The 17,579-nt window shown below is 39.4% G+C and overlaps 1 protein-coding gene across 10 annotated transcripts in view; it reads right to left on the reverse strand.

The window, feature by feature from the left end:
• The window catches only part of magi2a (membrane associated guanylate kinase, WW and PDZ domain containing 2a), a 246,390-nt gene that overhangs the window by 172,744 nt on the left and 56,067 nt on the right, over positions 1 to 17,579 (reverse strand). For 8 of the 10 annotated variants that reach the window (XM_008400375.2, XM_008400370.2, XM_017302738.1 and 5 more), the window contains exon 2: positions 11,448 to 11,564. In XM_008400375.2, the coding sequence (XP_008398597.1) occupies positions 11,448 to 11,564 (117 nt within the window). Of the gene's footprint in view, positions 1 to 11,447; positions 11,565 to 13,424; positions 13,723 to 17,579 lie in introns of those variants that run through there. The other 2 variants (XM_017302742.1, XM_017302743.1) reach the window with 2 other exon arrangements.

Raw genomic sequence — 17,579 nt, forward strand, 5'->3', positions numbered from 1 at the left:
TTTGGTATCAACATAAAAAATAGATTTTAGTAAGCAACAGGTGTCAAACTCAAGGTCTGTGGGCCAAATCCAGCCCGCCATCGCATCTTACGTGGCCCTAAATACTAGCTTAAATATTATTTTATCAATAAATAATTTATCAAAGCAGGCTTTATTTGTTTTATACCAGCTTTTTTGCATTTGTGCGATTCATTGTGAAAAACATTTGGTTAAAGTGATACTAACTCCCACCTGCAGGGGGCAGTGTGACTTATATCTTCTACACTGCTGCCTCAACTTTCATTAAGGTAAAGTTTGTGATCGAGGTTTTGCTTTAATTGAACTAAAGTTTGTTTGACTAGAAAGTCCGGTTTGTTTGGTGAAGTGAGAATGAAAATCGAACTCTGAAGTGGACCTAAAAAACGAACTCTGGTTCGGTTTGAATCCACATGTGGATGCAAGAGGACTGGAAAACGCACCAAAAGCAGGAAGTGGACTACAGTGCAAGGCATTCTGGGTAACTACAATCAAAACAAACATGCAGGAGAAATGGCTTGTGGTACCAAAGACAAAAGAGAAACAGCTGATAAAATCTGTTTCTGTTTACGTTTTGTGAAGAAGGAAGTTGTGTTCAGTGGTTCTTGGTTCTGGTGTTTTGGTCTCCAGATCCTCATTTTATTGAAGCATAATTTAGCTTACAGAGACTTCATAATTCACTCATTTGTTGTTTTGTTTAGTTATTGTGTATAAATGAAAATGTCGTCCAGTTTCAGTGTTAAATGTTAATTAGAACTGAAAGTTTATTGATCTTTGAGGATGTGTCCTTGCATTTGTCTCTCCATACAACAATAATATTGTTTATTGCAATAACTTCTGGGACAATTTATTGTCCAGCAAAATTTGTTATTGTGACGCTTTGTGAAAATGAACTGCAGCAGCTGAAAATGTAGCAAATGTCGCCATTTTAGTCCCAAACCAGCCGAGATAGGATGGTTCCTGTATATGGACCAAAAGTGACCCAGAAGCTAGGGTTAGCATAAGAAATATTTGGATTTTCAGACTTTATTTCAATATATAAATTAGGGGTGCACCGATTTATTGGCCAGCTGATTTATCGGTGCCGATTTCCTTAATTTTGGGAGATCGGTTTTCAGCTGATTTTTACATATGAAGCCGATCTTATCCATCTGGGCAAAGGTCTAAGAATCAACCACTGTCCTCTTTTGGTCTCTGGCGAGAAGGTTTGACCGACAGACCGGCCCACCAAGTTATGTCTGCACGTTTAAAATGAACAATAGTGCCTTCACTGTTGCCAACTCAACATTTTTGCTAAATTGAGCCACATTTCAGACAAAAAAAAAGTGATATCGGCCCAAATCGGAATCGACAGGTTAATCTTTTTAAGGATCGGTAATCGGCCAGAAAACTGCAATCGGTGCAGCCCTAATATAAATAATCCATTCATCCCCTCCATCATCATGAAAAACACCTTAAAGCTTCACCTCTCCTTAAGCCAAAAGAAACAAATTACTCAGACATCTCCAGTAATTAACATGAAGGATAGTGACGTCTAATGCTGCCTCAGCTCCACCACCCTGACAGAGGAACCGGCTCTAATGAGGCGAACCCCCGGGACTCTGGCCGCCGCCGTTTCTGCCGCTAAGCTCCACAACTGGAAGTGAGTCATCCTGAAAGCCCGGCGACCGGAAAGCAGGTGGGAGGCGCAAAAAAAACAAAAAATCCACTAAGACAAAGAGAATTTTGAATATTTCCAACACCACTGTGGTTTTAAATTAAAATAATTTTAACTACCTGCAGGGAGATTTTAAGGCTGAGTCACTTCCTGGTGGATCTAATTTGGCTTCCCATTAAATGACCAGATTCTGTTGATTAAATTGTGATCCACATCTGGGTATGATCAGTGCTGATTAAACCGTTTCCAGTAATCTGGAGGCTTCCTCTTTTTTTTAAATTAACAAAAATCTGCTTGGCTGGAAGCAATTTATCTGAGATTTTGTTCCTCGTCCCACAGAAAGATTTTACCAAGTAGTTTTTCTCCTGTTTCTAGTGCAAATATCCAAATAAACTTAAAACATGATAAAACTTACTGTATGCCAATATATAGAAGCAAAGTTTAGGTCAACAATTCATTTATATTGATGAAAAAATATGAGTTACACTGGCAAATTATTTCACTTTTAATATGGAAAATGTTATAATTCACCAGTGGAACTAGTTCTTTTTCATTAATTTAGAAATTTTAAGTGGGGAACTTTAAAAAAATCCAACTTATTTCCCAACTTTATGACATAACAGGAGGTTTTGACTGCAAGCTCTTTTTATTTTTATACAAAGAGCCTTTTTGTGCGTTTCTTTTAAAGGAACTTTTTTTTTAGAACAAGGCATCATCATGAAATTGCACATTGTCGTTTTATAGCCTTTTGGTCATGAATTCAGGTAAAATGTTGACGAAAACGTTTCCAGAAAACAATTTTCACACCTAAATCCCACCAGGAGTCTTTAAACATCAAACAATAGAAAATCTTCTTAGAAACAATCACAGATGAATTTACTTGCTGTGACAAATAGTCAATTTGTACCTGCAGAAAAAAATAAGATTGTATTCGTCCTTTACAGTTGAAAAGAAACCAAGCAGACAAAAACAATAAATCCAGCATAAGAAAAACAAAAACATTGAGCTGCTTCCAACAAATACCCTAAATTCACATTTGTGCCGTGTCACAGCTTGAGAAGGGGAAAGAAAAACGCTGCTTTGCTTTGAAATGATAGCCTGGGGTTAGCAGTTCCATTTGCCTTTTCAGAGATAAGGCCAGAGAACGGAGCCCCTCTCCGCGCTGCCAACACTTACAGAAAGTAACGCGCTAAGGGGAGAGTTTGGAGAAATACAGCTGACACTTTGGCATTTGTAGCGGTCAAACTAGAAACACAGCACTGCTGGAACTTTTAATGAAAAAAGGATTTCTCTGCTTGCTGCGTCGACGGCTTCCTTTAGACAGGTGATAACTGGAGTTGACCAGAATGTTCAGGTTTCCAAAGAAAAGTTTTAGTGCTGCTGCACATTCTGCGGCAATACCTAAAAAATCCCTTCTGCTGCGTGTTGCACGATCACAAACTTATTAAAAACACAAATATTAGCTAAATTAATGATCATGCCCATGATTAGTGTGTATATGTCTCATTTCAGAGCCTCCTGTCACTTTAAATCCAAATAAACTCAAAGTTTACACTCACGTGAAAATGACTGCAAACAAATGCACAACTGTACATTCTTGAAAAGCAGAAATGGAGCCTCCTGCACAACCAACAAGAATGCAGCAAGTGGTTTCTGAATGATGAGTCAACAAAACACTTCTTTTTTCCAGCAGCCATTGTACAACGCAAACAGATGTAAAACCAGCTGACCAACTTGAGTTGCTAGGTGATGGGCTGGACTTGCCCGGGGTTGCTAGGTAACAGAATGTGACTTTATTCATTCTGGAGCCTTTTGAAACAGCTTAAAACATCAACTTATTACCAAAAAAACAACTGGGTGGCTTTTTTTAAGTGTGTGGGTGTGTTTAAGAAGCCACAGAGATCCAAATGGAAGAACAAAAACATGCAAAATGTGAATTTTGAATAACAGATTTAAGTCATTTTTACTCCAATGTAGCAACGATCATTATGAACAAACCAAGTTTAGATTCAGGCTGCAGAACAAATCTCTAAAAATGAAGATCTGTGTCCCTAAGTGTTCACACTGTTGTTTTTCTTCCCACTTTCGTGTATCAGAACGCAGAATAGTGACGTTTGCCGAGTATCAATGATGTTCAGGTCGGATGAATGTGACCTGGCCGATCAGATTCTGATCACACTGAAATGTGATCAGGTACATATTGAACATCCAGGTGACCTGGGTCACATAAAAAAAAAAAACATCTGACCCGTTTTGTTCAGATTGTCATGAAAAGATCCGATGCAGGTCGCATTACGGCAAATAGAAATGAAAAGTCGGAATTGGGTCGTAGCCTTTGCTCTAATCAGTCTATCCATGTGGCTTTTGGAGGAAAGCTCCAGGTTGGGTTGCTAGGTAACGGACGGAATTCTGCTGGGGTCGCTAGGCAACGGGCAGTGCCTGCTGATTTGTAACGTTACATTCTGAAGGTTTTTGAAATGGCTCATTTTCTAGACACCAAAAAACCCATAAAATTATTGCCAAAAAAAAACAAAACATCTGGGTATTTTTTAAGCATTTGGGCTGTTTTTAGAAGCAGGAGAAACCCAAATGAAAGTATTAAAATATGCAAAACATGATGTTTGCTTAACATGTCTTATTTAACTGTCATGTCGGTACAATACGCCGCTCAAACAGCATTTCCCACAGAAATGATTGAGTGTGCTAAATATTGCTTTATTGTGCCGAGGGCTTTGCAGTGACAGCCCCGTGTGAATAAGACAAACTTAGACTATTCCTCATGGACACAATTAAATAAGCTGAGCTTTCTGTTTTTACTTTTAGCCACCGATTTTGATTATGTGTCATTTTCAATCATTAGTCCCTCACAGGAAGAGTCCAGGAATATCCAGCAGACTGTCGCACATCATGGGTGTAATGAGTTGAAGTCAAACTGAACTCTGCTGTTGAAAAAGTCCTCGTTTTCGCCATTTCATTAGAAATAAGCAACAGACTTAATGACTTTTCAACTGGCAAAGGTCTCCTGATGAACCTGAAGATCTGATTAAATAAGAAAAAGGCCGGAAATGTCACCGATTGTGCTGAAAGGACAGCAAAGGTTCGGGCAACAGGGCGGAGGGAGGATGGTTGTGTAATGAAAACCAATTAGAGAGCAAATTTCACACCTCTTCCCCTTCACGTCTGACGGCCACAGCTGCCGTCAAGCGTCGAGCGCTGAGTCACGCTCGCCATCCGGCAAATCCACATCTGTGTCCCGCCTTGTCAGTCAACTTCACCTCCACACCGACTCCTCCTTTCCCGCCCTTACCGGTCTGGACCCGAAGGAAAGAGAGAAAGTTTGGGATAACAATCACAGAATCCAGCCGTGGCTTCAAATCCGAACAATCAGACTCCTGCTGCTGACTGGCGCTCCCGCCGGTTTCTCCGAAAAAAAAAAAAGAAAAAGAAAAAGGGAGTGGGACGAGATTTTAAGGAGTCGTTGACGCAGGCGGGGAGTAGAGACTGTTGCCATGGAAACGCAACACTGCCTGCAATAAGTCAATGAGTGAGTAAGCAGAGGAAATAAGAGGAGAGGGTAAATGGAGAGGAAGAGAGCTTTTGACCGGAGGTATTTTATTTTTTTTCTGATTTTTGATTCTGATTAAAGAAGAAACGCTCCATGATTCACCAACTTTCAATCAGCAAAAGGAAGCAGGGAAAAACTGGTGTGAGTCTGAACGCAGAACAACAAAGCTAAAGCAGTTTTGTAAACCAACATAAAAATGTAAAAAAAAAAAAAAACAGAGGAATCATATTCCAATAGAAAAGAGCAGCAACTCCAAACAGTCTGAACTGCTGTTTCTCATAGTTTGTGATTATTGTCTTCTGAAACTTTGCACAGAAGACATGAGTTGTGGAGGATGTCGTTGTTCTGTCTCGAAATATTCTGTTGGAGATTGTTTTTTTTGTTTGCTTTCTGATTTGTATTAAGAAGTCGTTGTTTATTTGCGGTTCAGCTTTTGTGGAACATTCCAGAAAAAATGTAGCTTGGGAAGCTTAAATAGTTAGCGGCAATGCTACCAGACGTGCTATTGGCTGGTGTTAGCAAAAACAGCCAATCCAGGAGCACCATTCATTTTTGTTTAAAATAAATGCAAACGTCAGCATTGTAAAAACCTTCTGGTGCATAGAAACCACTTTATCTTAGGAGGTTCTCACACATATTCTGGTTATCTGTTCGCTTTGGGACCAAAAGTGCAACACTTGTTACATTTTCAGCTGATGTGATTCGGTTTCACACTGCTATATGTCAAACGAACCAAACAATTTTAAAAACCTGTTCCCCTCCTCACCTGTGGGGGCGCTGCATCAAGAACTACTGAAGGAAGCAACACCGAGTGCAACTTCCTTCTTCACAAAATGTAAACAAAAACGGATTAGCATCAGATTTTAGCGGCTGTATCTTTGGCAAAAGACCACGAGTCATTTTTCCCGCTGGCGCTAAGCTAGCACGTTTGTTTTGATTGTATTTACCCAGAATGCCCTGCGCTGTAGTCCACTTCCCTCTTCTGGAGTGGCCTCCAGTCCGCTCAGCATTCACATATGCATTCAAGTTGATTTAAACCGAACTGTGACCGAAGTTTTAGGCAGAGCAGAGTTTGCTTTTTGGGGCCATGTCAGAGTTTTATTATGCATTCACATTTCCCCCAAACGAACCGGACTCACAAGCTAGATCTGGATCAAACACATCTAGTTTGTTTGGACTAAACAAACTAATCTGGTGTGAATGCATCCCAAGAATAAAATTGCACAGCCTTAATGAGGTTGAGAAGGAAAATAGAAAAGTGTTAAGAAACTTTGAAAGTGTCTTCCTCGTCCCTAATAAGGGCTTTGCAGCTCCAGTCAGCCGTGAACATTTATGACTTCTTTTATTCCCCTCTTTAATCCTTCATAAGCATCTGACTGACAGCTCAGCAACAGGTGAGGGAGGGGAGAGATATACTGCTACATACAACAACATTTAAACACTTTTTCATCACTTCTGTTGTGGCATTAATACGGATTTAAATTCACCTGTTTTGCCGTCTAACGTGACTTTTCCCCTGCTTTTTGGTCCGCATCACCTCCTATTAAGGTTCACCCCTGAAACATTCATTGGCTCCATCACAGAGATGCTACATGACAAATTGTAGGGCAGCAGAGAGCTCTTAGTCTATTTATTATCCTGATTAACGCCGTCATCTATCAGAGAGGGCCGTTAAACTGGAGCACAGACATGCAGTAAGGACACAGTGGAGCCAATGACAGCCAGCGGGCAGCTGAAGACTTTATGCAGCCAAACATGCAGAGGCATCAAAACGACAAAACCAGGAATTATGGACAGGTTGATTAACTTAAACATTGATTTGTGATCGGATGATACAAGCTTAAGGCTGAACTGAGTGATATCTGCTTTCAACAGGTATTGATGATCAGTTTGATTTGTGTTGTGTGAACGGTTTACAAATATTGGTGGATCGGTTTTTATGTTTTAAGGATAAATTCTGATAAATATTTATTAGATAAATATTTTAAAAGAACAAGAGCAGTTAAATTTTAATGCTTATAATGATTTTAAGCTAAATTGGTTCATTTAATTACTTCTTTTATAACCATCCATCCATTTTCTTGACACCCTTGTCCCTCAGTGGGGTCAGGAGGTGCTGGTTCCTCTCCAGCTAATGTTCCGGGCGAGAGGCGGGGTCACCCTGGACAGGTCGCCAGTCTGTCGCAGGGCAACACAGAGACACACAACCATGCACACACACACACACACACCTAGGGGCAATTTGCAAAGGCCAATTAACATGACAGTCCTGTTTTTGGATTGTGGGAGGAAACCGGAGTACCTGGAGAAAACCCACCATGCACAGGGAGAACATGCAAAGTCCATGCAGAAAGACCGGGGCCGGGAATTGAACCCAGAACCTTCTTGCTGCAAGGCAACAGCTCTACCAACTGCGCCACTGTGCAGCCTTCTTTTATAACAAATATGTTTGTTATTTTTATTCATGAAACAGAAGCACAAAAGTTAGAAAGTGACCTTGAAAGTGCTTTTCTTAGACCACAAATCTGTTTAAATCTTGGCTCATTTTGAACCAAAATATAATCAGAATCAGTTTTACAAGATTAATTAATAACATTTTCAACACAATAAAAGCTTCAGCTTTAATTTGACCCAGAGAACAGAAAAGGTCAGAGCAGAGCAGATCACCAGAAGGTCAAAGAGGTGTTGCATTATTTTTTAAAAGACGTCCTTGCTGAGCTTTTCTGTGTCCACTAAGCAGGGAGGTGAGGCGCAGGGTGGGAATGCTAAGAGCTCCAGAGCGTTAATGTGAATGAAAAACCAACTCAGAGACACTGAGTGCTCAAGAGAGCTTAGCTTTTAGCAAATGAGCCATAAAATCCAGATAACCTTCATGCCGTTTTACTTCTTTTTTATTTATTTATGTGGAAAAAACACTCAGAGCACATTTTGTTTGTGGGAAAACATGAGACGCTTTTCAAAAACGGTCCACTTGCTTGTGAGGTTTTGTAATTACAGCTCAGTTGATAAAAATCTGTCATTAATTGGCCGTTTCCTCCCGTTTTCAGATTTACCCGCGCTGCTAGTGTGTGCTGCGATCTTTGGCGTCTTTATCTCCACCATCAGATCTGTGTGGATTACCAGACGATAGGGCTGATTTCACAGGGCTCGGACTATTAACGCTCTGACCTTGGATTTGTCTAAGAGCTGGCACGGCCTTAGCGAGTCCAACCCGAACTGGTCCGAGCGTCTCGATTGGTATGAGGAGCGGTAACTCTCCCGCTGTCTGCATCAGCCTCCGGCCCAGAGAGAAATGTCTTTTCTTTACCACTCAAAGGTTATGTTTAAATTGCTGTGATGAACTGCTTCACATCCATCACGCAGAATTCCTTCTTTCTTGTCCCTTTTCTTCCTTTTATTTACCGCTCAGTCGTCTTAAATGTGGCCATTTGTTTATCACTTTGACAGAGGCGGTTTTATCCAAGTCCATTTTCTGGAACTTGTCCTTATGAATAATGCAAAGTTAAAAGAAAACAGCTAGTTTTCTGCTACATTTCAGAAGAGAAAGAAGCACAATGTGCCTTAATACAACTAAAAACTAGTGATCAGGTTTGAAATCTGGGTGTAGTGATGGACCTGAGCCTTCAGAGACACATAAAGACAGTTACAAAATCAGCCTTCTATTACCAGAAGAACATTTCTAGGTTTCAATAAGATCTAGAGACACTCATCTATAGTTCCATTGATTAACAGATCACAGGACTGCCCAAAAAGTCAACCAGAAAGCTGCAGCTGATCCATAATGCTCCAGTTCCCACTACAACCAGGAAGGTGGAGCACATCCCTGCAGGTAAAAAGGTGACATATTAAGCTTCCTTGAACAGGTTAGGACAGGTCTATAGGCTAAACAAGACATGTTTTCTATGCCCCCACTCAATTTTTACACTCACACATGAAAATGGCTGCAAACAGGTGCGCAATTATACAACTGTACATCATTGAAAAGCAAAAGTGGAGCCTCCTGCGTAACCAATAAGAATGCAGCAAGTGGTTTCTTGATAGTCAAGAAATCACCGTCACTCTTCCACCAGCCAACGTGCTGGAACTCTTCTGGGGTTGCTAGGTAACGTGCTGGGCTCTTCTGGGGTTGCTAGGTAACGTGCAGTGCCTGCTCTACTGTGACGTTGCATTCCGTAATTTTTGAAATGGCTCATTTTCCAAGCATTAATTTATTGATTTTAGTTCTTGGTCCGTCTTCAGAAGCAGTAAAAACCCAAACGGAAGCAGAAAAAGCAAATTTTACATCACATGTCGACTTTAAAGTCCTTAAAGCTCGTAGCTCAGAAAATAGACTTTAAAATACTTCTGTGAGTTTATAAATCACTGAACAGCTCAGCGCAAAAATACAGCATTCAGCTTCTATGTGCCACAAATCTGGAACAAACTTCCAGAAAACAGCAAAACAGCCGAAACACTGAGTTCTATTAAATCAAAACTTCTGCCCCACCTGCTTAGAGCTGCTTTTGATGAGCGGTAACTGGACCAGTGATCAATACATTTGATGTGTATTGATGATTTTGACAAAGTGTAATGTTTATTACTTGTATCATAATTGGTGATTTTATGGTTTTGAACTGCCTTGTTGCTGAAATGTGCTACAGAAACAAACCCAACCTTCACAGCTTCAGACTCCGGGTTTCATCCCTGATGGTCAACATTAATCTGAGCTACAGCAGAAGCTCCTCCAAGGCTCATAATGCAGCTAATTAGAGGGGAATCTGAGTAAACACTGGATTTTAGAGTCCAACTTAAACACTGGCCGTTTCACTGAAAAGCCACTTCAGAAGCAGAGACGTTAAATACATGAGATTCTGTGAGATTCAGTGGTTTAACTGACTGGTTTAAGCTTTAAAATGTTGAAAAATTACAAAAGTAAAGAGACAACAGTATGGAGATCTATGAAAATGTCCTGATTTTTTCACACCAGATCTGATTTCTTTAAGAAATTAAAAGTACAGAAAATATTTTCAGCAGTGTCTTTTTGAAAATAGCAAGTTGAATACTACGAGAATTTTTGATTAATTAGAAAAATAGTCACAATATTAGCAAAATAAGAATTATTTAGAAGAAAGAAAGATGAAGTATTTTTTTTAATTTAAGAGTTCTCATAAAATTATTACTTAATTCTGGGAATATTACGACTTCATTCTTGTAATTTTAACGCTTTCTTTAATTATTTCAAACTTATTTTCACATGACTTCATTCTTTACTATTTTTGTAATATTGTGGCTTTATTCTGAGAATCAAAACATTTAGAAATCTTAGCCTGGCTCTAATTTTCTGCCCTAGAGCCGACCTACAATCAAAGTCCAAATAAGCAAAAGTCCGTCAAATAAAACGTCACTCTGAACCATCCATCCATCCATCCATCCATTTTCTTTCACCCTTGTCCCTCAGTGGGGTCAGGAGGTGCTGGTTCCCATCTTCAGCTAACGTTCCGGGCGAGAGGCGGGGTCACCTGGACAGGTCGCCAGCCTGTCGCAGGGCAACACAGAGACACACAACCATGCACACACACACACAGCCCTAGGTCTCCAAATTGACCTAGGGGCAATTTGGAGAGGCCACTTAACATGACAGTCATGTTTTTGGACTGTGGGAGGAAACCGGAGTACCTGGAGAAAACCCACCATGCACAGGGAGAACATGCAAACTCCATGCAGAAAGACCGGGGCCGGGAATTGAACCCAGAACCTTCTTGCTGCAAGGCAACAGCTCTACCAACTGCGCCACTGTGCAGGCCCACTCTGAACTACGGAAACCCAAATGGTTCAAATCCTCATTTTCCAAAACTGAAATCCTCAAAAATCTAAACTTTGATCTAGTGCACTGTAAACCTGAAGGATTTAGCAGACGGACCAAAATTACCCACCACAAAGTTTTGGTTTATTTTTATTCTCAGGCTAAAGAACAAACCAGCACGAATCTCCACAAGATTAAATATAAAACTTCAACATAGCTTGAATTTAACCTGCTTGAGGCATTTATTTATTTCGACCTTTTAGGACCAGAAGCAACCGGTGTCGATATTCAGATCCACCATGAACATCCAGCAAAGACAGAATCCGCCATTTAGTCACAAACACAAAATATCCAGCAGCTTCCACCAACTCTCTAACGAAGCAAAAACGAAACGTTTGAGCGAATGAAAGCAGAACATGGCGACTCACAGGGGACGGTCCGGAGGTACAGGTTGTCCCGGATGATCTGCTGCAGCTCGTGATCCACTGAGCCTTTCTGGAAGCGCAGGTTGAGGTACCGGCGGAGGTCCTTATCGATCACACCTCCTGGAAGCAAAACATGTCGGCCATCAGAACCAGAACCAGAAAAGGATTGTGTCAGATATTGTTACGCCAGAATGTGGCTGAAAAATGGGATAAAACCAACAAAACAACCAGAAATCGCTCAACATATCAGGAAAACATCAACAGCAACTATTAAACTTCTTTAAGTTCAGTCAGGCTGCAGCTAAATTATTTTGGTAATTGATTATTATTATTCTGATAATTAATCAGGTAAAATTCCGCAGTTTTTTATTTAATTTCCTAAACTTTTTTAGAAATAGATTAAAAGTGCAAAGGAAAGTCCAGGTTTACAAATCCTAAAAAGTTATGTGATTTATATATGTATAAGAATTTTTGGTTATTAATTTGGATTTTAAAATAAATTGACACAAAAGTTTGAATTTAGAGGAGAAAAGTCATAATCTCGAGAGCAAAGCCACATTTCTTAGATTAAAACCTGAATTCTGAGGTGAAAAAGTCTGAATTTTGAGAAAAGAAAAACTATGAATTCTGAGAGTACGACGAGATTTCCTAGATAAAAGTCAGAATTTTGAGAAAAAAAAGTCAGAATTTTGATAATATAGTCAGATTTCTGGCAAAAAGGTCAAAAGTTTGAGAGAAAACCCAGATTTCCCAGCTTAATGTCAAAATTTTGAAAAAGTCGGGGAAAAAAATGTCAGAATACTGAAATTAAAGAAAATGTGGAGAGAAAAAAAGGTTAAAATTTGTAGGGAAAATATCAGAATTCTGAGATTAAAACCAGATTTCTTAGATTAAAGTCTGAATTCTGAGGTAAGAAAAGTCAGAATTTGGAGAAGAAATGACAAAATTCTGAGTAAAGAAAGATTTCTTAGCCTAAAGTTGTAATTCTGAGAAAAAAATAATTTGTGGGAATAAAAATTCAGAATTTTGAGAAGAAAAAGTCAAAATTCTGAGAAAAACAAAAAAGAAATCTTAGAAAATAAAGTAAATTCTGAGTTTGAGGTCAGAATTTTCTTACATTTCTTTCGGTGGCCTTAAACTACGTCACCAATCCACCATTTGTTGGTTTCAAAGTTTACAGAAAAACCAGCGGAAGCCCAACAATCTGAGACGTTCCAGTGAAACCAGTGAAAACGCTTCGCTCTGATCCATCATCTGTCCAGATTCATCAGGGTGTTAATGGTACCACCAGCTGGTTCACATGTAAACTGACGTCTGCGTTTAAATCGCCCACGGATTCCCCTCCTTCGCTCCTCCGGGGGCCGCTTCCCCCACCCTCCCAGTTCTGTGAATGGACTCCCACTAAAACCAGTAGCTCAGCGGGGCAGACGGTGAAGGGGACCGACGTAGAAACTGAGGCGTAATAACGCGGGCATCGCATTCTTTGACCCTCAACACATTCCAGCAAAAACATCAGACTCACACCTGGCGCAACCTCGTTTTCAAGCGCAATGGGAGAAAAAGCAGAGGAAGCTGGGCAGAAATGTTGAACCGTCTAACCTTCAACATGCAGAATCAGCCGTCTGCAAACGCAAAGCCTGACACGTTGGAGCGCATGCACGACAAACGCGCAGCGCACTGCGACCAGCCTCAGACAGGAGGTGGAAATAACCCAGTTTGGAAGTTGTCTGTCATCCTGAAGACATGAATAATTCAACATTTTCTGTTTTTGTCCTCTTTTTTTTGTGTCAGGGAACACAAATGCGTGTGAGCAGCAGCAGCAGCAGCAGCAGCATGCATGAACTCCACACCAATTCATCGAGTGTTTCATTATGATCATGCCAAGCTGAATTAGAGCGGCCGGCTGCAACCAGCCTGCTTCACATTTGCATCAGAAAAGAATCGGACGGATCTGCATGCTGAAAAGGTGAGTGCACTCACAATCACTCAAATTACCGCTGTGAATGGCACCTCTTGTGCAGCCGACTCAGAGTGCCACGATTTTTTTTTTCCCCTTTCTTTTTTTTTTTTTTTTTTTTTTGTGATGCAAAAATAATTTCCAGTGGAAGGAATGCGATCCTGTTGGAATTCCCGACCCGACTCCTTCCAGAGGTGTTCAGTCCCTCAGGTCCTCAACTCCGTCCCCGTTCGCCCAATCAAGGCGCCGCCGGATGGGCTGTGAATCCGAACTCATTGCTCTCTGCACAGAGATGGAGCAGAAAGAAGAGCGCGGCAAAACGAGCGGCGGCGACGCACGGAGGAAAAGAGGGAGAGAGAGAGAGAGAGAGAGAGAGAGAGAGAGAGGTGAGGGAGAGAGACCGCTGAAGCACGGCTCTGCCGATGGAGACCTATCACACCGATACCCTCGTTTCTCCTCAATCCATCCTCATTTCCAGGGACTGTGTCGCCTCCCATGTGTGGAACAAGGTACTGCGTCTGCCTCTTTCTCTCCTTTATGTGGTTCAAAGCATCAAAACTGCTTGGTTTGGAATTTCACACTTTTTTTTTTTTTAAATGTATTCACCAATTAGTGGATTCAAAACACATATAACTGACTGACAAACGTGGATGATCATCTGCAAAATGGCAAATGATACAAAGCAGAAAGATTCTGAGAAAAAGCTCAGAAATTTTTAAATTTCAGAAATTTTACAGAGAAAAACTCAGAAATTTCTGATATTTTTCCTAGTTTTTTCTAAAATCAATCACAAAATTTCAACGTTTTTTTCCTAGCAAATTTTTAGACTCAAAAATGTCAGATGTTGTTTAAAAAATTTCTGACAGTAAAATCTGAATTTCTGATAATTTTCTTGCAAATTTTCAGCTTTTCAAGATCAAATATTTTCTGAGATTAATCTCAGTATTCCTGAGGTTTTTTCTCAGTATGTTATTCCCTTTTCTTTCCTTTTATATTCCTGAAATGTCACCATACAGATGGATACATTTAGGACAAAATAAAAAACAGAACAAAACCACGTGTTGTCACAACTAAACTTGAATTGTTTGACATATGTGGGTTGGGATACTAATTTTCTTTTAACTTTGACAGCTATTTTCTGATTATTATTTTCCTTTTCTCTAATACCCCCAGTTATTTTCTGTTATCACAGATATTTTAGGTAGATGTGGAAAAGAAACATGCTAAAACAAAGATTAAATAATGAAATAAATGAGGTATTAACTACATTTTGAGATTTTATTAGAACATTTTTCCATTTCCCTTGCAGGAAGGTTTTCATACTTTGCATTAAAAGTCACATTTTGATGTGAATCAAGTCTTACTTTTGTTTACATTCCTTCCCTGACAGATATTCAGCAATTTCACACCTCAACTATTGTTATATTTTCTGAATGTGTCGAAAGCAAACCTGGACATACGTGTATGAAAACGCCCCGACAGACTCAATTTCCTGCTGCCAGTCGAGCAAATGAAGTCGGTGAAGGTGCAGCAGCTCAATATTATGCAACAATAATCCCAGCTTCCTTTCATTTTTCTATTACTACTTAGTGTGAAAAACAGTGAACTGAAATAACAGATCATGAGCTGGAAAATCCCCAAAGCTACACAGACAAAAGCATCTAACGATTATTTTAGTAATCGATTAATCGATTATTCTAACGATTAATCGGATAAGAAAATTTGCACTTTTTGCAGGTTTTTCATTAATTACTTAATCCTTCCTTCTGCATTTTTAGAAATATATCAAAAGATGCAAATTAACAAATAATTTAACACATTTTTTGTTCCTAAAATATAATAACAGGATTCCTTTAATAAATGCTTGATCATTTGTAGCTAAAGATGCATCTGTCGCTAAATTTAACTTTCTTGATTAGTTGACTAGTGGATAGAAAATGATGCATAATACAAGATTTATTAATTTTTTTACAGAATTGGAATCAAATGAAGCTAAAACTACCACTTGAGTTCATATTTACAGAGAATTTTCTTTATATATCTTTTATCTTAAACGCAAAATGTTTTTGTTGCAGTTAAGCTTGCTTGCTGCGTGTTGCTCTCTCTACTTCAGTTAATTGATTACTAAATTGGTTGACGATTATTTCAATATTTGATTAGTCACGATTACGCCGATTAATCGCTTCATCCCTACAATAACAAGTGTTAAAGTTTGCATTAATGTGGTACAATCTGGAAAAGGGCATGGATTCTTTCACTAGACACTTTACATATAATGCTAAATTAGTTATTTCAATAATTGATTAATCGATTACCTAATACCCGTTTTAACAAAGTGCCCAACTTAAAATACAAATACAATAGAAAAATGATGGAATCCACAAAAATCCTAGTTATTTGTCTCCAAGTTAAAAAACTGAAAGAGATGAGGAGGTCAGGAGAGAAACCCAGAAATCCTCCATCATCCCAAACCAGAAAGAAGATTTATTCCCTCCAGCAGGTTCTGGGTTCGGTCCGGTTTCTGTTCCCGGCTGAAAACGACCAGAAAACCTCCAAAGGACGGCGCATCGCAGCCACACGCCCAAACCACACCTGACTTCCTTCAACGTCTGAATTATTATTCAATCCACGATTCAATCCAGGAAGGAGATCAAATTCGACAATTCGTGGCTTTACTGCCTAAAATCCAACAAACGACTGAGCCCGTCATCATAAGAAATTTTTCTGGACGATAAATTGTCCCAGAAGTTATTGTGATAAACGATAATATTGTTGTTTTGAGACAATTTTCAACACATTCTCAAAGATCCACAAACTTTAAACTCTAATGAACATTTACACTGGAACTGGAAGACATTTTAATATCCAAAAAATAAACAAACAAAACAACAGAAACGACAAATAAAATGAGTTATAACGTCTCTGTAAGCAAAACTCTCCTTCAAAACAAAAAGACTGAAGACTTTAGTCCTCCAGTTTTTGGTAGAAAGAGAAGAATGATAAATCATGCAAGTTTAAACTATTAAACTAATTTTAGTTTATCATTCAATTAATTGATTACTTATTGCGAAAGGTCTACAAATGAATTTATCACCTTAAATACCATGCAAAGTCTATGAGCTGTGGAAATGTGCAAAATGTGAATTTTGCATAATAGATCAACTTTATGTTAATGTATCTCCAGTAAAAAGGATTATCCCCAAGCATAAAAGTAATAAATACATTTTGAAACAGTGGATCCAATCAATCTTGAGTGGTTGTTCAAAACTGGTCGGTGCAGAGGACCAAACGCTGATTTGTTTTGAGTTTCCATTTGAAAATCAGAGGTGAGAAAGTTTAAGGGTGGCACTATAACAACTAAAACCAACAAATGCAAATGCACAAAGACAACTCATTCTTATAAATCGCCTCTTTAAAGAAGTTATTGAACAAGCGGCTTGGTGTTTTATCAGGCAGCGGCGAGCTTTTATCTCTAAAGATCCCCCAGGTATTCCCAAACATTACTCAGCCAGAAGAGCTGGACAGAGTTCAGACTCAGGCCCAGGGCTTTAGAAAGAGACCAGGAAGGAAAATCTGGGTAAGAACCGTTAAAATGTCTCAGCATCAAGTTGTTTTTATTGCAACATGCTTTACTGGGCTGTTGGCATTTTCTTTCTCACTTTATTCTTGTCTGGATGGTTTTCACTGAGCTGCTAAGTTAAACGGAAACTATTATGCAAAATTCACATTTTGCTTTTTTTTGTACTTCCTTTTTGGGTTTCTACTAAAAACAGACAAAAAACACTCAGCCATTGTTTTTTTAAAGTAGGCTAATTGGGTGTCTGGAAAATGAGCAGCTTCAAAATGATTGGCAATGCTGTTACCTGTTAACCCAAGCCAAGCCCACCCTGTTACCTAGCAACCGAAACACAGCTCCAGCACATTTGGTCAGCTGGGTTTTACAGCTCTATGCACCGTACAATGGCTGCTGGAAAACACAAATGTTTTTCTTTTGTTTTTACCATCCAGAAACCGTGTCCTGCATTCTTGCTGGTTGTGCAGGAGGCTCTACTTCTGCTTTTCCATGATCTACGGTTATACAGTTGCACATCTGTTTGCAGCCATTTTCACATAAGAGTGCAAACGTTGAAGTGGAGGCGTGAAAATTCAGAACTGAGAAGGCTAATATATCTAAGATT

This window comes from Poecilia reticulata, linkage group LG23, assembly GCF_000633615.1.
Source record: "Poecilia reticulata strain Guanapo linkage group LG23, Guppy_female_1.0+MT, whole genome shotgun sequence".
Lineage (NCBI taxonomy): Eukaryota > Metazoa > Chordata > Actinopteri > Cyprinodontiformes > Poeciliidae > Poecilia > Poecilia reticulata.